The sequence below is a fragment of the Cardiocondyla obscurior genome, linkage group LG11, assembly GCF_019399895.1.
Source record: "Cardiocondyla obscurior isolate alpha-2009 linkage group LG11, Cobs3.1, whole genome shotgun sequence".
Classification (NCBI taxonomy): domain Eukaryota; kingdom Metazoa; phylum Arthropoda; class Insecta; order Hymenoptera; family Formicidae; genus Cardiocondyla; species Cardiocondyla obscurior.
Genome location: NC_091874.1, coordinates 325067 through 346609, shown reverse-complemented (window position 1 = coordinate 346609; position 21543 = coordinate 325067). Strand labels below are relative to the sequence as shown.

Sequence of the window (21543 nt, the reverse complement as noted above, 5' to 3'; positions counted from 1 at the left end):
TTTCAGACGTGTAAAACCTTTAGCGAAACGTCACGGAATCATACATTAAAAATCATTCAATTTATAGACATAGCTTAAAATGTTCGAAAAATATTTTATTCACTCGACATCGAGCATCAAATTTATCTTACAAAATAGAAATATGAATAAAGATAAAAATATATTAAATAAAGAATGTCACGCTACAGTTTAATATTCTCAAAATTAAGAACTATGGAGTAGTAAAAGAATAATTGAATTACCTGACATTCATAGATACCAGCATCGTCCACAGTTACGGTGCGTATTGTGAGTTGCCAATCGGTGCTCGAATGTCTGACGACAAATCTTTTGTCAATAGAATGTGTGCTGGTACCAACTGTTAACAATTGCCTGTCCCTCCGTCTCACCCAAGTAATCTGCAACAAAAATTTTTTAATCCAGAAACAATTAATATGCATGACATAATAATTTTTACTTCGAAAAATGCGCGTAATTAAAAAAAAAAAAAAAAAGAAAGTTATTAGTTTTAATTGCAAAATTCGGAAAGTTATCTACATGACGTAATGTTTCAAAGCATTAGAATTATTTATAGTAGCAACGTATGCATAGGAAATGAAATATATTAAGGGAATGCGAAAGAGAGATCTCGACATACATTGAATCAATTCAATTATCGTAGCTATTAGAACATCCTAATTTAGAGGTAATTTTCGTTCCCCAGAGAGCAAACCACAAAACTGTGTGTGTTCAATATATTGAATAGCGGCTACGTCGTACTGTATTTTAATTATTTAGCGATATCGTCAGCTTGGAGCTACTTTTGAATATAACCGGAAAGCACTGATTTATTTAGCCAATTGAAATATAATATTAAACATCAAAGCAAAAATTCAAGAAATTAATTTGCGAAATATTTTATAGATAATAAGATTTATTTTATTTTTAAATTTCAGTATACTTGTTTTAAAATATTAAAACATTTCCAACTAGAATTTAAAAGAGAATTTTTTTCTTAAAACATTTTACGATTTGATTGTATCAAATAATTAATTTTTTTAAAATACGTTTTTAATTAATTATTAATATATTAAATACAGAGCTCGCTTTTTCACATCGGTAAAATATAAGTATAAATGTAAGCAGTTACGTTTTCGTACATAATAATGTGAACATTTTAATCTAAATTTAATCACTAATTTCTCGATTAAAAAAAAAGTTTAATCATTTCTGATTAGGAGATTACGAAAACTCTCTTCGAAATCTTGATCGAGTAAGTCAGAGAAAGTCGCATTGCGGAACCAATCTTTTTTTTTTTTTAATATTCGGATTGGGGCAAACTCGATCGTAAACGTCTTAGTACTTACAAGCAGAAACATAATTAGGCCGATTCGACGTAATACATCCCGGAGAAACCAATTCCCAAGGATATGACGTTTCAGGTACCACTACACGCAGTAATCCGGAGTGCTTACTATAATCCTGGATCTCGCTACGAAAAGGACCTATCTACGGCGCGCCGATAACGTGTGTATGTGTGTGTGCATGTGTTTGCCTGAGCGCTGCTAATCTTTGACTGGTGAGAGTTATCGGATAGTGAAGTTTGCTTCAATCGGCGCGAAGTTACGAGAACTTCCTCAGTGTCTTCGCGAATGGTCGGAAGGACAAAGATCCGAAATCCCTCCGACGTCCGTCTTTCGGTTTGACTAACTCCAGATACGGTTACACACACACATACGCAGCCGAACGAATTGTTAGACTTCGCGTCCCTACCTTATGAGTACGTGAACTTGATTGCTTAACACACTTGCGTAACCAATTAAGAGGGCTCTCTGGAAAGTCCATTAAGAGGTCAAAGGAATCTCACTCGTGATAAAGCTAATACACATTACATGCATTACACGTGAAAATAACACGATCTAGATCCCCGGCGTCTAATCTATCCGGGCTTTCGCAGTGCTCCTAATTATTTTCAGCCCGAACGAAAAGATATATTGTGGTATATTTGCCTCGACGAAGGAAATCGTTGAAGTTTTCGCGCGCGGCGGGCCTATTTGGCTTTTCAGCGGAAAGGGTTAAAAGTTTGTACGAAGCAGGCGAGAAGCGAGTGTAGACCGCCAAAGGATTAAAACCAATTAAAACTTGGAACGAAATGCAAATTGGAGTAGCATGTCCGACCCGCGCCGAGCCTCCTTCGGTACTTAATTTCCTCTTACGTTGTCTTGCCCGACTCGATCATCATCATCAGTCTTGTTAGACGTGGGTTAGGTAACCGATGGCCCCCCGGAATTCCCGCGGGAAGCTATTAAGCCGAGGCCGTGTGGGGATTGCTGCTAGCCTAAGCGAGAAATACTTTGTACAGAGGCAAGTAAACGGCATCTGCACGCACAGAAAGTGCACACACGCCGAACGGATGTCGCCATGGGACGCGTGGGAGCTTAATTGGGAAATACCCCCGACTACAGCGTGCCAAGTCATCTGTGCTGACACATTCTTTATCTGTCAGCTGGGAATTACCGTCCGCGATCGGAAAACTTGTGCCATTACATGCTAGCTATCTCGCACGAGTGAATGGCAGGAAGCTCGAAGAACGGAAATTACGTTTAATAAAAAAAAAGCGTCGATAGAACAAAACTACGGTGAATAAAAATATGTGCTTTTCAATTTAAAAAAAAAAAAAGAAAAAAGCAAGTATAATTTTTGCAGTAATAAGAATATTTTTATTCAGATCAGCGGTAGAAAGGAAATTAAAGATCGCCGTTCTATTGCTGCATACCCGCGATCGCTTTTAACTCTTGCTCGATAGCGAGCATCGGGATCGCCGATAAGGAACACCAAAAGTTCATTCGTTTATCAGACGAACCGTTTTAAAAGTATTCTTGTAATGAGGAAAGTTCCCTCACCTATCCGCCCCGTGCGGGAATCAAGCCAACCGCAACACCGCCACGCTCTATACGTGTCACAACCTCGGAAACTTAAAGCTATGTAACGACGGCATTACTCACAGGATCGAAGAGAACTAGCGGTGAAACTTCATCTCATGAAATATTAAAGATAATAATCCATTTAGTTTTCCAAAAATTTGCGCATTAATTTTTCTGCGGGTGGGTAATTTTCTGATTAACAATAATAAGAGTCGATTTTTTTTTTTTTTTACATGTCTTGCGAAGTGACAACGAGTTTACGCATTGATTATAGTTTAACACAAGAGAACACACTATCGAGGTTTAGTTTGAAAACAATTATAATCGATGTGTCGATTTTGATGTATTGAGAGGCGAAAGTGTGTGTTAGTCAATTGCCGAGCATCGCTCAATCACTGTATCTGTTCCTTTATTTAACCAAATATTCATGTTATCATTTTAGGAGTGATTGACATTAGTCAATCGCACAGAGGATTTCTGCACGCGATGCTTTCAATAACAATTGAATCTGACGCTTTAAACAAATTGAATTTAACTGTTGAGATTCGATAAATGAACGGAACTACACGTCGCACAATTAAATTTTGTTTCGCAAAGATCGAGTAAAAAAAAAAACCCCCCGCTATCATCGCTGTATATGAATATAATAGACTTGCGTTACATTAACTTCGTAAATGGATATTCTATGTATATTCATGTGAAAGCACGAGAACGCCTAATTAATTTTTTATTATATCTGGGATATCGATTTCATCCGTGCTATCGAATCTGACCTATCTATTCGTGATAATCAATCGCGTTTCACCGCGGTACGTTTATTCAATTCGAACGTAGAACGACGTTTTTGAAAGTATTTTCTCCGATTCAACATAGAACAAATTATATCGCACGTACGAAAATCTAGACGAAAATTGAACGAGGAGAAAGCTTTGCGGTATCAGACTCGAGAGAACGAACTCTTGAATCCGTCCAAAAAAAAAAAAAAAAAAAATACTTGCCTTAATTCGCGAAATAAAAAATAAAACATGTACAAATTTATAAATGAAGGAGCGAGGTGTTTGGAGATAGAAACAGAAATTTAATGTTTCAATATGTCTACGGAGGAATTCATCGCTCGAATCTTTTCATTTCCGGTAATTCCCCATTCCACCGATCTCTCATTCGCTCCATCTACGTTTTCAAAGGGAGAGCTCTACTCCGACCGCACTCTATCCCTCGTATCTCACCATCCGGATATCCTCCATTATACCCTAGCCCGTCTTATCCCACGATTCATCGTGGTCGAGGACGTTCCTCGAGGAAGCACTCCGCCTCAGCAGCAACCTGCGCATATTCATTTTCCCCATCAACGATGACGTTGAAGAAGAGTATGTTGACTCCGCCGCAACACTTCGGCGGTATCCGCGCGTACTTTACCGCCCAGTAGTTCGGCATTTATCGCACGATTTGCCGCGGGCCAACGTTCTCTTACCTCGCGACGTTTTCAGCAACGGGATAAGTCTTTTCAGTCGACGGTCTCCATTATATAGTATATACCGCGTTATCGTGCAACGTTAACGCAGTTCAGGACGAGATAAGTGCATTACGCGCGATAGGTCCTGACAGAATAAGTTAATTCCATTTTATCACAACCGTGTAATGTTATACGCCCAGATAGAAAGCTCGATTCAAAGGGTCTGACGCTGTGCTTTGCATAATTCGCGTTGGACTTTTGAAGCATGAATCACGGCCCACGGGAATAATGATTAATTGCCGTACGGAAAGCATACTTAAGACGTCCGGTCTCCATCCGGAAGAACGATCGCGAATCCTTCCGTGATGAAACAAATTGCCTATTGTGTTTCTCAACAGCCGGTACCATTTGGATAGCTCGACTTCCCGAGTCTCAATTACGTTAGAGCGAAAATTTCTCTGAATATATACGTCCGTACAAACTGCCGTAAAAAGAAACGTTTGATATTTCTCAGGAGCTTCCCTCTCAGCCTTTTGGATTTAAAATAACACCCGGATACTTGAGAGAATACGGGGAGTAAGAACCTACGTATAAAAACGGCTTTGAATATTTCCGCCGCTGCGCAACTTTTACGCGAAACTTTTTCGGCGCATTCCGAGGAAAGATAAATGGAGCTTTAAATTAAAGAAACCCGGGGCACATTGATAAAAATCCCCTGATAATTTATAAGCAGTAATACTACACCTCTTAAGTGGAGAATACAAGCAGAAATTTGTACCCGATCATATAACGTGCCGTATTTTAAAAATAGGATATCGAATTAAAAAACTTTATGAGCACTAAAAGGTTTTAAGAAAAAATTCTTGCTACGATTCGGAATAAAATATTTTACGAAAGAGTTCGCGTAATAAAATATATTTAATGATATTGTCTCTCGTTCATTATCTAAATGGATTTAATTGAATTTTTATCTGTCGATTTATCGGTTCTATCTAATGATACGCTTTCTCGTTATGAAATATATTAATTTGTAACTCATTAAAAATGTAATAATAATTCAGAGCAACATTATTAAATTGAAAGTGATCCATTATGATTCGTGAATTAATTCATCTTTTAAATTCAATTTACTACAGCCTTATTACATGCTGTTTCGATAAGTAATATTTCAGATGGACATCGAATATCATTTATTTATTGTTTGAATGAATTCTACAATGTCTACATTTAGTTATCAATATGAATATCGACGTGTTACTTTGTCGTGAAAAAGATAAACTTCCATAAGGCGGTAGTTACATAGACAAGATGTAATGCACTTTTCCCTCCTTTTCTTCGACCGCACTTCTCCCTTTTATCGACGATAGCGAAGCACTTTTTATTTGCCTCAGTTTTAGCCGCGGCATAAAGAAGCCCGGGGCAGTCTTGTTTCTTGTTTCTATATTTCTGTAGTACACAAGACGCGCATGAATTCATCTTTTATTCATGGTCGACGACGACGCGCGGGATCCGCCGAGGTTATATGCGGTTCGTGACAGAGAGTTTTGCATAAGTGGCCTTAGATTTTGTAACTTTCGTATCGTCCAGAACAAAAATCTCGCTAGCGAACGATCGACGTCGATGCAGCGAGAGCCGGATAAATAAATATATCAATTTCTCAAACTACAGGAAGTATTCTCAGTATCGATTAAGACTGCGCTTTTCTTAATTTAATATGTTGAATGACCTACTAACAGATCCATCAACTACTGAATATATTTTATAAATTTATTTAATTTATATTTATTTTAAACAACTTTGCCTTCAGTTATCTCTTTCACAAAATCAATTTATTTAATAAGCAACATTTATTTCACATAAATTAGGCAATTAAGCATCAAATTGAGTTCAATTTTCGTAAAATTTTACTTAATCAAGATATAAATGTATTTTCATATTTTTATTGAGGTAGTTCCCTTTATTCGTGCGTGATTTTAATGTGATTTATTCTGTGATCGAGTGGCAACGAGAAAAAAATTTTATTTCTAAACGCGGTGATCGTTAACTACAAAGCTTTGTCATGAAGATGATATTAAAATCGTAAATCGCTTTGCTATCGTTAAATTTATACATAACTCCAGCAATGCATTAAGTAAGAAGAAACCTGAAATACTCTGGCTGTAAGTAAATTACGAGTTGAAGTCCCTGCCCTCCGTGCCCAGCGGAGCTGTAAAATCCAGAAATCAAAGGAAGAAGAGTAAACCCTCTGTGGAGTTCGTATAAACATACCGCATCTCTTGAGAGCGTTTCCAAGTTTTCTTCTCAAGCTCGTTTATGGTGGTTGCGGGCTTTATAGCATTGACACGCAGCGCGCATCGATTTGTTTCAGATTATTGAAGCACAATTTCAATGTCAAAACGAGCATCTACTTTACTTTTCTTTTTATTTTTTTTTAAGAAAGAAATGTACAGAATTCAAATGAATTTTTTCTGTACATTACAAAGTTTTACTAACAGTACCAAAAATTTTCATGCAGAAATATCTATTCTAAATAAGAAATGTGCGTAACAAGATTTATTCACTATCCAGAAATTATTTTATTCTATACGTTTCGTGTAAGATTGTAATGTAACAGTTATATTTATAGATATAGTCCATTTTAAAATGAATATGAAGCAGGTGTGTCGGAAAATACGCGTTTAAAGTCGGCTTACGTCTCATTCACGTTGCGATGCTGGCACGGGAAACCCGTCGGAATTTCATGGAAACGTGCGTCGGTCGCTTGTCGCACAGAGAGAATCGTCTGTCGACTCTCGGAATTCCACTCCGATTTCTAAAGTATACCGCCCGGCGAGTATCGAGAGAGGAATGTTTCCACCGTCTCTGATCGCGTATGCACATAACGCGGATCGCCCTTTCGTTCTTGCGTTTCCCTTTCCCTCTCTGACAAGGGTGAGAAAAAAAAAAAAAGAAAAAAAAGAGAAATACAGTCACGCGGCATCTGGCGCGCTCTTGGTTTAACGCTGAAACCCGCTAAAATATTCTAAAATATTCCCCGAGAGCGAACTCCTCGGCTTCGCGATAGCGGAGGCAGGCGTAATAGGCATTTGGTAACTGGCGCGCGGCGTTACGGCGCGGAATCCAACGTAGTTCGGGGAATAGGAGAGAACACATTCCAAATACTGAATCGACCGGCGATGCGAGGGATGTAATCTCCAGTTTACCGAAGGGAGAAGTCGAGTTTTAATGCGAGCGTCAAGAGAAGCGAGAAATGTGAAAACGAGCGGGATGGACTTTTGCAACGAAAATTTATGATAAATGACATATATTGATTTCTCTTTTTTTTCTTTTTTTAATGTCCAGTTAATTAATACTTCTAATATGTTGAATTCGACATGAATAAAAATAACTCGGAATGAACCACGAACGTCGATAAATTTGTCTTTTACGCATATTATCCGCTGATTTTTCTCAGCACTTTAAATATGTCGAACAAAGAATCGCGCTGTTGTAGACCGTAAACTAGGGCAATTTGCTGGACCGACGAATACAGCATCAAAGTACATAGCGAGGGCTATAAAAAAAAGAGAGAAAGAGAGAAAAAAAAGGCAAACAGCCTGCAATTCGCGGACAAAAATACCGTATCGACCTATCATTTATACTTTCAGCATGGCGCATCGTTCGTTTCCGCTTTCAATACCGCGTGCCATATAACGAACACACATGTTTGCGTGGTTATGCAGAATCTATATCTCCATAAGAAACGGAATATCTATCTGTCCTCGTTTTCAATTGCCAACTCGACAAATCGGAGGAGTTGAATCGGAGATTCATAGTTGTTAAAACGCGGTGCATAAAGGTTGCGAGATAAATTTATAAGTTGTTAGCCTATATCTACTTCATTTGCCTGTCTTTTATATTCTACAAATTTACGGTGTTAAAACCATAGCTTTTTACAAATACAGTTCAAAAATAAATATATTTCAATGCAAGTTTCTTAATTAGAGAAAAAAGAAAAAAATAATAATTTACAATACTCGGGTTAATTTAATTTATTAATATTATATACATTTATTGCAGCAATAAAAACCGCTTATTATTGCAATAAGAAAATTTAAGTCTTTAATGCCTTTAAGAAAATCGATCTTTCTGAAACGTAATTAAAAAAAATATATATATTATTTTGATACTGTAATTTAACAAAAGTAATCTTTGTTTCAAAGAACGAAATTGTGTAATTCGTCATTGACGCGACGTGTGGAGATATATCAACGTCATCATCGCGATAATAGAAATTAGTCACGCATGTCATTGTCCTGTCATGTTGTAATTCATTTCGTTCGTTTCTTTTTTCACGAAACACAAGCGATGAAGATAAAACGGTAATAATATCGTCAGGACGATTGCCGCGATAATGTATATGTATATTAAAGAAAATTTGTGATTTAACTTTAATAATGCTCGCGATGAAAGATATTTTCTTCCACAAAGAGCTTCTTTGACATTTAGAATTTTATCTTCACGTTTGACATTCACATCCCGGCGGTTTACATTTGAATGGTCGCTTCACTGCCATCCGACACGGACGCAAACCATATTAGAAACAGCAAATACTCCTCTTTCTTTATGGATCACTCGCGCTTGGCATGTGCGCGATAGGAAACGGAAATTAAATGAGGATCGTTCGGACTTGTCCGTATGACGGAAATGAAAATCTGGAAAATCTGGTGTGAATAGAAGAAGACGAGGGGCTTTTGAGACGAGCAGAAAATTGGTACGAGAGCGAAATCTCACGGGGGAGGGAAAACGTTGATTATTATTAATAATTCAATGTGCGCTCGGAGAAATAATTTCCTGAAAAATTACTCATTTACGTATTTCAATTAAGCATTTATAACGAGCGAATAATATTGTTTTCAATGGTTGATTTACACACTTACGCATGAAATAAAAATTTTTTAATTCTTTCTGTAAAGTATAATTTATAGTAGCTCGGTATTAATAGCTGTATTTGCAAATAACATTCGATTTGTAACGTTTCACAGTGCGTACCGTTTATAAAATACAAACATGAGCAAATCGTATTTTCAATTTTATGGCATTATTTCAAACAATGCATATTTAAACGACTGAAACAAAAAGGATTTGTGCGAACTGATAACATTGGTTGCATTGCAATCATTTTTTAATCAATAAAAACTAAAGTAAAATATAACATATAAATGCGGTGCTTTTAATCGAAAGGACTATTGATATGTATAAAATGGACTAAAGTAAAAAAAAAAAAATATATATATATATATATCGTTATGCAAACCGTGTGACACTTACCGTTCCTGCTCCAGGATCGGGAATTTTGCACGGCAAAACTGCCGTGGTACCACTTTGAGCAAGCACCTCTCCAATTGGTCCTTCAAGAACATCTTCATTTTTACCCTCCAGCGCATTCAATGGGGCGATTGCATTATTGGCACTTGAGTTTTGCTGATGCTTCGCCTGGCTCACTATGGACATAAATTACAACAATGCTTTTCAAAGATAGAACGAAATTATTTTGGTCGACTGAAGTAACGTCTGTGTATGACATGTCGTATCAACAAATTAATATTGCTAATAATTTTTCTAGCTGTTTTAAATTTTAAATCATTCTCTATAATTATTATATGTATATCAGGTAGTACACATATGCAGTTGCCAGGCTAATTGAAAAGTTTTTCATAATAATAATAATTTAATGCCAAAAGTTCCTCGAGTATATGCATATTATATAAATACCGTAGATATAGAAATCCTGTAAAAATACCGAGAAGCGGATCTGCGATAACTGCCGTCGACGTCGCAAAAGAATAAGACAGACAGTGTATAGCTCTGGCCTTTTCTTTTATCCGACGGCAGCTGAAGCGCTGGCTTCACACGGACGAGTCTCTGCATTTGTACGCGTGGAAGCCGCGATTCCGAGTTAGGCTCTCTGCCCGTAGGGTTCAATTAAATGAAAATTACGAAAGTGCTACAGTAAAATGTGAGAAATCACGCTACATATTTTCCCGACATGGGAAAGTTCCACGCCCATAATATCTGTCTCTCCAAAGGCTATTAGTTCTGAGGCTGGCTATGATCAAGGATTAAGGGCGATTTCCATGGTTGACGAAGGGCGCGGCGCGCGGAATGTGAGAGACGACGGAGCACCCTCCTGCTCCGAGATTAATGCAGCCACCATCGCGACGATAACGCATAACCCGAGCGTCGCCTGAGTGGCTTAAGTGAATAACTTAGTCATGGCAATTACGACGGTTTGGTTGGGCGTTTACCGATATCCAAGATGCATCAAACCGTGGCGAAATTCCCGCAGAAATTCAATCAAAAACTTTTTTACATTGTACACCACCTCGAGCTTATCTCTTGCAATCGTTCGCTTGTTTCCGTGCATCTCAGAGTTTACGAAAAAAAAAAAAGAAAAAAAAAATTATTTGCAAAGCTTTTATACGAGATTTTCAATCGGCAAAATATCCAGAAAGCTTCTATTCTTGTTGAAAGCACACGCGAGCTCAAAACTTGACGCCTTGCGCCAACAATAGTTCGTTTCTAAAACATTGCACTATGCGTATTGCACATTCACAGTAATATTTTTCATTGTATCGGAAATTCTATTGGATAAATTCTAGACACCGTAGTCTTCATATTTAATTTTATTTTAATAATTTATACGCTTTAATAATTAAATATTAAAAAATATACATTTGTCTCCAATATTAATAATTTAATATTAAAAATTCATCTAGCTATTCTGATTTTATAGCACGCGGTTGAATCGCGCAAATTAAATATATGCGCTATGTATAGCGAGACGATTATTGCTGGCTAATAAAGAGCTAAAGAAGCTAGATATCTAAACCGGTTTTTCGCCACGTACTAATCTACTGTTGTGTGCTGACTTATCCCTACGCGCGCTTACATTTCTGGCTCAGTGATTAGGCTCAATTTCCTCTCGAGTGAATTTCCTCTTTTATATATTATAAGACCAATCAATTCAATTACGTAATGCCATCACAGTGCAATCATATTATTTCTTTTTTTCTCCTAACAATAATGTACGCATTAAAAAAAAGAACAATTTATTTCGCTAATTGCTTCGTAACAATATTTCAACTTTACGTTTATACGCGTTTACATAATTTACAAAAGATCGTGACTTTTACAATTTGATTTTTATTCTCATTCAGAATACAAATCAATTTGTTAAATAATATTTATTATATCGTATTTTAATTTAATTTAATTCAACATTTATCTCAATTAAATTTTGTAATGTAATAAACAATAAATTCAGTTCCTTTTCCATGTAGGTTGGAAAAAACTCGATCGGGCACGATCGGTCGCACGTAAATTTTGTGCACAAAAATAATGAACTGTACTCTTTATTAATGAACCAAAAAGTTGTTAGTCTCTCGATGTTGATCAGCGTAGCGCAACTTATTTAATTTTTCTCATCGAGACAAATTAATATCTTTGCCGTAGTCAGCATTCACTCAAAATGATTATTTGTCAGAAATTCTCTAGAGTAAAATATACTCGAATTCTGTGCGACTAGAATTAATAAAAAGAAAAGAAGGAGGATTTAAACGAACGATACCCGGAGGGAGTGTTAAAGTAGATAGTCCTATTTTGTCAGAAAATTATAGAGATTTTTTTGTAGCGCGTGGTAAAAGAACATTATGATTTTAATGAAATATAAAGTTGCAAAAATTATAATATAAAATAAAACTAAATCTATTGACGTTAAAATTTTGGTTATTTTATATCACGTAATTTATTAATAAGTAAATAATTGCTAAAAATTAATATTAGGTGGACCGGAAAGTTTCAATATCGGATCGATAAATATCAATTGGTTTTTGAACAAAATATCTGGATATGCGCAGAAACGACATTACTTTCCGGTCCACTAAATACAATAAAAATTAAAATTCTATAATAAGTATGTTAAAATTTAAATCTTTTTGTGTTACAATATTACTAAAATTCCGCTTGAGTATTTATTTTACCGGCTAACTGAAAATATGGTTATTCAACATTCAACATTCATAAGCACGATTTTAATATTTTTATGAGATATCCCTTTCCGTATGAACATCTAAAATAATCCGTGCATAACTATGAAAATATTTAATTTCGACGATATATGTCGCTTAATATAAATCTCCGAATATAAGTTTTAATATTTGAGATATATTTAGACCAAGCCATATCCTCGGCAAGATTTATTTTCTCAATGTATGTCCTCAAAAATAATTTAAAATACAGTAAAAAAATTTAATTAACGCGAATATGTATATTAAATCTTAAACATTTGTATTTAATTAAAAAAAAAAAGTTCTTATTTCAAGACAAAGTAAAACGACTTGGTACAATTTTCTAAATTGAATTTACCGATGATTAGTACTCGCACATAGTGGAAGATTAATTTAGCACATTTTGAGAAAGTTTGCCGAATCGAGAATCGTAAAACGGCCCGGTAATGGGGGCCGATGTGCATTTAATTAAACTTTCAATTAGATCTAAAGCTACGGAGGTGTTACGGCGACGACCTAAATTTTCAGTATCACATCGTTTCGTTCGGAAATGAGGCGTTCTGTAAATTTGTCTGCCGGTATACGTATTTCCGCGTCGATAGCTTTGATATCCTGAAAAGGAAACCTTCGAAATGTGTAGAGGATTTAAACGTGACGAACGATTTCGATGCGCTCGTCGAAAGTTCATCGCTAACGAGACAAACGTACGTCGCGGGTTTTCAGCAACACGATAACCGGAAATTGCTTGTCAGCTGGATTAAGTGTTTTCCATCGCCGGCACGAAAATAACTCGACCAAACGCAAGTACGGAAGAGTGTGGCGTGCTGCCTGTGTTTCTTCAGGCAGCATCATTACCGTTGAAAATTGTATGCCGCCGCGAAGCGAATACCAACAAGGTGGAGCACGACGCGGCGCAAAATTAGAAACAAAATTATTTAGGCTACGGGAGCCGCTGTACTTAAACACGCGATTTGCGAGCGGTAAACGCACGAGATAGAAATACGAATGAGCATGTCACCACAATTTCTAACTCTAATCTTATAAAATCTTCAGAATTCCGCATTCTCCTAACGCGAATAAAATTAAATATTCGTTATTCGAGACAGCTGGAGAATTGTAAATGAAGTAACAACTCACCAGTAAAAAACAAGTGTATCTGGAATAGGATGGCCACCAGGATCCAAAGTGTCTTCATGTTGATTATAAAATGTTCGTTTCTGTCTCCTTTCCTCAGACGCACATCTCTTTTAAAACAGCTGAAATCGAAAAGAAACAAAGGTTAATTTTTATTTTACTTTGAAAATTAAATTAATAACTTCTTCCACTTTATTTACGTATATTACAGCTTTATTACAGCTTTATTTTATGCACCTTCCGAATCTTAACAATTGTAAAGCTTAAAATTTTAATTAAAGATCAGCAATAACTGTTGAGTAACGCTGTGAAATGCGTTACGTATCGTTGGTACAAGAAGTTGATTAATTTTATATCGCAACAGCAGACGGTTCATATTTCCTGCTTATTCATCATACGCTGCTGTCAACTTGAAGCTGACATATTTTTCAATAGAAAATTGTGCCAACGAACTTGAAGAATTTAATATAAATAGAGCGTCGAGCCAACAAGAAATTTCAATTGCATTTTAAAAGCGGAATAAACTAATGGCATTCCTGCTTAAGTAGTGTTAGTACGTATGAAATGTAAAACACGTTAAATATACGTAAAAATGTGTTATAAAAGCGGCAGAAAAATTTTTAAAGTAAATAATTTTGTAGCAATTTAGAAGGCTAACTACTATAAGTTGAAAAAAATATCTGTACTATTCTTTCGTATTTTTATATTATCTATCTTTTGCAAAAATCTCAAGTTATTTTTATAAAAAGAAAACTATTTCTTCTTTTCAGTTCTTTATTTCAATACACTAAGCGAGTCTACTTTACGCGACCATATGTGCCTTTGAAAAAGAAAAGAGAAAAAGGAAATTACGGCTAAAACGGAGAGTAGTGGAACGTGTTCCAAAACTATGCGCAAGGTGCTCCTAACGTGGTATTAACTAGTTTCGTCGAATAAAAAGTGTTAGATTTTTTTTTTTAGAAGTACGTGTAAGTTTTTCTTAACGGTACACGCCGTACGGATGTAGCACTTCTGTTGAATTGTGCGAGAACATTGATAAGAGCACGGATAATATTTTTTTTACTTTTTTAAATTTCTGCTTTTTATTATTTAATTTTTTCCCCTCAACGTGCACTAACGTATAAAGAATAAAAATATTACGTTTATAAAAGTTCCTTTGCAGGGGTTAAAAAAAAAGTTTTTTTTAAATTGGTAATTTAAATTTTGTATTTAATTAATTTTTTTTTAACTAGACAGAGAAGTATCAAGAATATTTGACGAGTCTCGGAAATAAAGCAATAGATAAATAAACGTATAGAATTTCACCGAGAAAATTGGAGGATCTGTCAGCTCGCTAAGTATCTATTCGAATATTATTCGTATTACGATTTGCCGTAGTCTCTTGAGATCACCGAATCATTATTTCGAGGGTCACTCTCATATATTCGCTAAATTGCCAACCAAGGATTCTCGTAGACGTAACAAAAAAGATACAAATTGTTCATCGAAAAGATAAATACAATTTAGCGATATTTCGAATACCGAAATAGAAACTGAAACCACAATCTCCAACCAGATCTCCGACCATTCGTTATTCTAGCTGTTAATATCGATTCTTGTAACAGACACTTCTCTGTAGCATTTTAGTAAGAAATATCTTGACATGAATCTGATACAAATAGTATTTCTTGTTGAAATACTAATCTTTATATTCTCAAACGTATCGTGTTTTACTATAAAAATATATATAAAACCATTTTATGCACATACTGCAATGACAGAAGCACACGTGAATATTTTATATGCAAACTGTGCTTTTAAATAACTGTCTAAAAGGAAAAAAAAAATTAATATTTTATTATCTAAACAGAAATCATTATTTCATTTTTGAAAGGCAAATCTCTCTCCGGCTCATGCATTTATTACGATTTAATACGGATTTATGGCAGATTTATTGTTCAAATATTGGATACATATTTGCAAAAAAATGCTATTAAAAAATAAAAAACACACCTCAATAGGTTCATGGTAATATCAGTTATATTGCTGACGAAATAAAAATTAAGTCAAATATTTTATACAATGCTTTTTTTTCTGTTTCCGTAACGAGAAGTATTTGCTGAATCAATTAATTTCTAATTATTCAACGTGCATACTCGCGGAATAGAAATCAAGGAAAGTAACTGTGAAACATGAAGACAAATGTTTTCCTTCCTTCATTCATAAAACTGCCTTAGTTTCAATGCTGAGTAGCGAGTTGCATTTCACCCTGACATGCGTGTTTCACTTACAACGCGCTACTTACAAACAAATGACTGCATTATATTACTTATTATATTCTATCATACTAGAACGTTCATTATTTAGACAAGTTATAATACATTAACGATTATGCGTATGTCTGCAACTAATCAATAAAGGATTTATGGAACGCGCGACATCTTCCTCCCTCATTCTTCTCGTACCTCCCAAAGGACCGGATTGCGCGAAGGAAGTCACGCGATTTCGCAGAGCAGATCGGAAATCTTAAATTCTCTCGTCTAAAACAATCTTCCGTCCCGAAATAAGCGGCTTGTTTCCGCGCTGGCATTTAAATATTTAACAGCTAGATCGTCCAAAGAGGCAATCGCGTGCTTCGGACAAACCAAGCACTGACCAACGTATCGTGCGTGATTATTCGACCCAGTCTGATGGCATTTACATATAAGAACGCATCAATCTTACGACTGGCCAATAAAAATCGTAACAAATATTAGATAAAATTAAAATTTTTCCGCCGTTTGTTTAACATTTTAGAAGCATTTATTTTTTTTTATTTAATGTAATACATTGTATAAAGAATTCAAATGATAAAAGGTTTATAAAAAAAAAAAAAAAAAAAAAACTATGATAGTTATTGACATTCTTGGCGACGTTAATACGGGTCGTATTTTTACTGTTGCGAAAAGATGAAAAGACAGATATAGCCTGTTTTATGACGATCGACATTCCAAATAATATGTCAGCGTGGCATGGTAACATTTTGGTGGAAGTGACAAAAAGATTGTTCGATAAAACTGTATATTTACTGGAAACATACAAAAATACGCGGAACACATTAAAACTTGGATGTTATGTGACGAGTTCATGCGCGATAAAAATAAGTTTGCGCGTTACTCCCGTATATCATTCGAATATTATTCCTGCGTTCTCTGACGCGGCAGTCTTGCTCGAAAAAGACTTACGAAGACAGTAGACAATGAAAAGCACGGGAAGTAAGTAAGGTTGCGCGTAGAAAAGAATTCAAGAAAGAGATGAAAGAGAGCCAAATGCAATTCGACTGCTTGGCACGAGCGGCGTACGTATGGCATTTTCAATAGAAATATTCAATGAGCGGCCGGCACGCATCGCTGATTGAGATCTTTTAAATGGAAATTCGCCGAACAAAACGCGACTGGTACTTTAGATATTGCGTGGAAAAGTGAATCCTTCTCTTCGACAGACACTTGCGTGTGTACATTTTCCGCGTCCGATTGAGTCCAACCGAATCGAACACGGTGAATTTGTAACGAGTACTCCGAAGAACGGCCGTTCCGCTCGAAAACGTCAAACGTATAAGAGAATGCATGAGAAGGCGCGTTTGACTGAACGTTTCCTTCGTTTAAGAACTTTGGGAATTGCAAAATAGGTCGGATGAAATGTTACCCACGCTCTCTCCGGGATACGCGCTCCAATTCACGCAAGAGTGAGGTAGATTGTAGGTAATCAACTTCAACTGTCCCTATTCGGAGTGCTATTGAACCACGACATATTTCAAATACTCCGACCATTATATACCCCCTTCGAAACAGGGGTAATGATAATTAATGTTACCCACCGCCGCCGACGTTAAATGGTAAATCAACACGGGGCACTATTTACGTCATATATCCGAATGTTAAACTGACATGTATACGCGCTTTATCAAACACACACGTTACGTTTCTCGTGCGATAAAGAGATGGAACGATTTTCATGTCCCGCGGTAATTTGATCGCGGGGATCCTTCGGCTATTTCATCCCATTCCTCGTCACCGGCCAGCAATCTGGATATTGCCATTAGCGGGGTTTTATCGCCGTTCTCCTATATGTATATTTCGTTTCTCCTATCGCCCGATCCCCAATTGCAGCGTATTCGCGATCTCATTATTTTCTCGCGCGATCTACAACGAGGACGGTGATTTCGCTTCGCGTCGCAACGTTGTCGTAACTACGTTAATTACGCTTTCGCCGACCTCCTACATTTTTATCTCAACGCACTCAGAAATCAACGCGCAAATCTCGAAATTACCGCTCTTCACGGCCGCGTTTTTACACCGCGAGATGTATGCCGGTGTATAATTTGCTCGATCTAAATTAGAGCGGTTCGAGATTGCGACAACTGCCTGATTATTTCGCTTTTTCACGCTTTTCTTTTTTTTTTTTATGTTTTAAACGAGTAATGTGTTCCACGACCACAATCAATTTTTTTTTAATTCTATATGTATATCTTACAAAATAAATAAGTACGGTCTTCATTAAAAGTGCATTGCAACCTGCGGTATAAAAACCATGAAATTATTATTTAATTTTTCTATCGTAGACAAAAATTAATATCTCAAAGAACAAATTATTTAAGTTCGTTAATATACGTTTAATAATAAATTACTATTTTACTTAGCATAATAACAATGATCAAAAGCCTCGCATTTACTGCTTAAAATTTGATGCGTTCCATTCCAAAATTACTTTCGGTGCGTATGCGGTAGTGACGGGGATTTGTAGAGTTACGTGCTACGTTCTCGCGCGAGCTTTCCCGTCAAAATTTTAAACAACATTCAGAATAATGCATGCGCGTGGTATGAACGGGCATCAAATCGGGCAAGCCGAACAAGAGGGAACTATCGTAGCAGTCGTGCACCTTTCATTTCACCAGCAGTTCACCCTCGTTCCTTGTTCGCATGCTGATATGAAACATTACACCGGAAAGTCGATGTAATCACCTCGCCTCGCGAGGGAAGAGACTGGCAAAAAGAGGACGAGCAAGAGAATCGGGACAAGCGCGGCGCCGATTTCTCGCTGGGCGTATGTATAATAAAATATATTCCTAAAGAGGGATAAACGTGGCGAAGGAAGAGGCACGAAGAACGAGCGCTGAACGCGAAGACGCAAGAGAACGCGCTAAGCTGATTTTGAGCTAAACGACTCGTGCGCCCTTTTTCCGCCGCTTTAAACGTGCAGGTGCGCCCCGCAATTCTCTCGCCCTCGGATTAGCCCTTCCCCCTAGTTTCTCTCGCCCTCTGAATAATTTAAGTGACGAGCGAATATAGCGGGAGCGGAGAACAAGGCTCCGCTGAAGGTGGATGTACTTTAAGAACATCAGCCTGTGGAAAAACAATTGCACGAGAAAATGGCGAATGCGAGGCCACCGTAAATATTTGATGGCTAACACTTAAATCAAATCGCTGCGAAGATAAATATACTGTCTTCTTCGCTTTTTTATTATTCACTGCTGCGATAACGGGGCTAATTAAAGGTATAATCTTGGCTTATTGCTTATTAATATTACTTACAACTAAAAATGATCCCGATAGTAACACTTGCATGTAACAAAAGACCTCTGGACTACTTTCTACTTATTATATTTCAATTACATTTTTATTTTATCATTTTAAAAGATGCATGACACGTTGATATATTTTTTTATCAACAGATCGATCTTTAACGAGTGCACAATTGCTCCTGGAAATGATAGAGAGCGATATCACTCGAATATTAAACCTGAATCGATTAAGTCGCGACGACAGGGATTATAACAGATTTTGCATTCGCACGTTTTATCTACCCCTCTCTTTTTTTTTTCTTTTTTTTTCTTTTCAGGTGAAACGTCCAAGTAACGTGGTATTATTAGCTATAAATCACATTCTGACGCTTACACCGCCACCACAATAGCATGCCACTGTCATTAGTCCACAATACGCTCTTGCTCTGCTTAGTAAATTGCTTTCTCCGTCTTTCCCTCTCGATTCCGTAGAAGACAATTATCGCACGAATGACATACACACATGCTGCTCGCGTACAATGCATATATGCTATAATCCCGAGGGATATTTTACGCAATTTGAAAGCAAGCCCCCCCATTGTACACAATAATAACATACCCTGATGTATTACATGAACTTTATGAATATTTAAGCGATATACACGTATAAATAATAATTTTTTTTAAACGTACATATGTATACGCATATGAATATATGTACAAGCGTTATAATATTGAATTTCTTTCAGCGTAATAAACGACGAAAGCCGGGGAGAGCAAATAAAAATTAGGAAGCCGCAAAACGAAAATTATGCAAGTCCGCACTTCACGTGCGTTAATACCTTGATGCTCTTCAAGAAGCAACGTTATGTCACTCCCGTCAACGTAGCTACGATGCACGGTGGTACTCTCTCTCTCTATCTTTTTAAAATTTTTTTTTTATTTTATTTTTGTCGCGATAAGAAACGCGAGTGTCGATCGATCTTCCAATTAATCTGTTGAAACCTTTGGAACGACCGTCATCAGTTAGGTGGGATTACCTTAATCTCTCTTTCCCTCCCTTGCTCCCGACCCGGTCGCGGTTTTTATGCGGTTTCTGCGCATCGACATCATGTTCGCGCTGGTACCACCGACGGCTCCATTACCCGGCCGTGTCAGATCAACCCTGCGATAAGTATCCCTAAATAATCCAGACAGATAAATCTTCTCGATGTTATAGAAAACGTCGTGGTATCGCGCGTGGCTCGTCGATGCAAGTAGCGGAGAAAATATTAATTTTAAATAGATTAATGTAACTTACGTGATACATACGTACAGTTACATACAGAATGTATAAAAAAAAAGAGAAAAAAAATGTATATATGTATATGTAACATGAGAGAGATTAAAGCTAAAACCTGATAAGGCAATACAGACAGGCATTTAACTACGTTTAACTGCGGAAGTGCAAACCGAGTATTAACTGTGGATTCGAACGATGTATTTTATATAAGGTAACACCGTGAGTTCTATTTTTATCATAATTGCGTGCTTCCGTGATATATCCTACCGGCTCTACGATTATAGAGCCCGCGAATGATATGTAGATCCGCATATAGATGCATCATGAATAATAAATCGCAAACTGTTAATAAGTTCATTACTAGTATTTCATTAACCCAGCAAACTCGGTACAAAATGAAATATCTAATCCGCGCGAGGCCTTTCGAACGTTTTGTAACGAATTCTTTTTTTCATGCAAAATTAAAATTAAACTCTTAACCTGTAAAAAATGCATTTAGCAATTTGCGTATTACGTTCGACAATAGCTTTGGTAAATTTTCCATCATCGGAATATTATATTATAATTAATTTTCTTAAAAAATTTTAGCGCGCGCATCGATTTACATGACAATTTCTGCAAATTACTATCCGTCTATTAAGTCCCCTGACATGAACATTTTCGAAGAGACCGATGAATCTACTTCGTGAAATTTCCCAAAAGACATAATTTAGAAGTTAAGAGGTTACTAGTGTATCTGCATATACATCGTCCTTACTTAATTGATTGAAATAAAGGTGTCCCTGCGCGACTATCTGCAAAATATTCGATAACAATTTTGCGCGATGTACTCCTTGCGATTAACGTGGCAGACGCTCCGCTCGCGCGACGTGCAAAATTTCAAAAAGCAAATTTAATTTAAAAATATTCGAATCTCTCACTCGGCAAGTACTGGGGAAGCACGTGCAAAGCAAAGCGTGAAGAACACGGTTTCAATGTAATTAAGCTTTATACGCTGGTCGCGCTTTCATCGCTTCTTGCAAGCTAATTAAATTTGTACTTGCTTGTGGTGTAACCCGCGCCGTTTCGCGCGGCTAGATAGACGAAATTCAGAATGACATGTTTATACGTATTTCAACACAGTCTAGGCGGCACCCAAAATTACACGACTGCCTCAATGCGGCACGACGACGCAGACTGAGCTGCGTAATTATTAGCTCTCTTAT

At 36.7% G+C, this 21543-nt stretch overlaps 1 protein-coding gene across 5 annotated transcripts in view; it reads right to left on the bottom strand.

Annotated features, from left to right (window-relative positions):
- The window catches only part of LOC139106646 (zwei Ig domain protein zig-8), a 76319-nt gene that overhangs the window by 5845 nt on the left and 48931 nt on the right, over positions 1-21543 (bottom strand). For all 5 annotated transcript variants that reach the window (XM_070663582.1, XM_070663583.1, XM_070663586.1 and 2 more), the window contains 3 exons: positions 13542-13660; positions 9667-9839; positions 243-398 (listed from right to left, as the gene is read on the bottom strand). In XM_070663582.1, the coding sequence (XP_070519683.1) occupies positions 243-398; positions 9667-9839; positions 13542-13599 (387 nt within the window). In that variant the 5' untranslated portion in view covers positions 13600-13660. The remainder of the gene's footprint in view (positions 1-242; positions 399-9666; positions 9840-13541; positions 13661-21543) is intronic.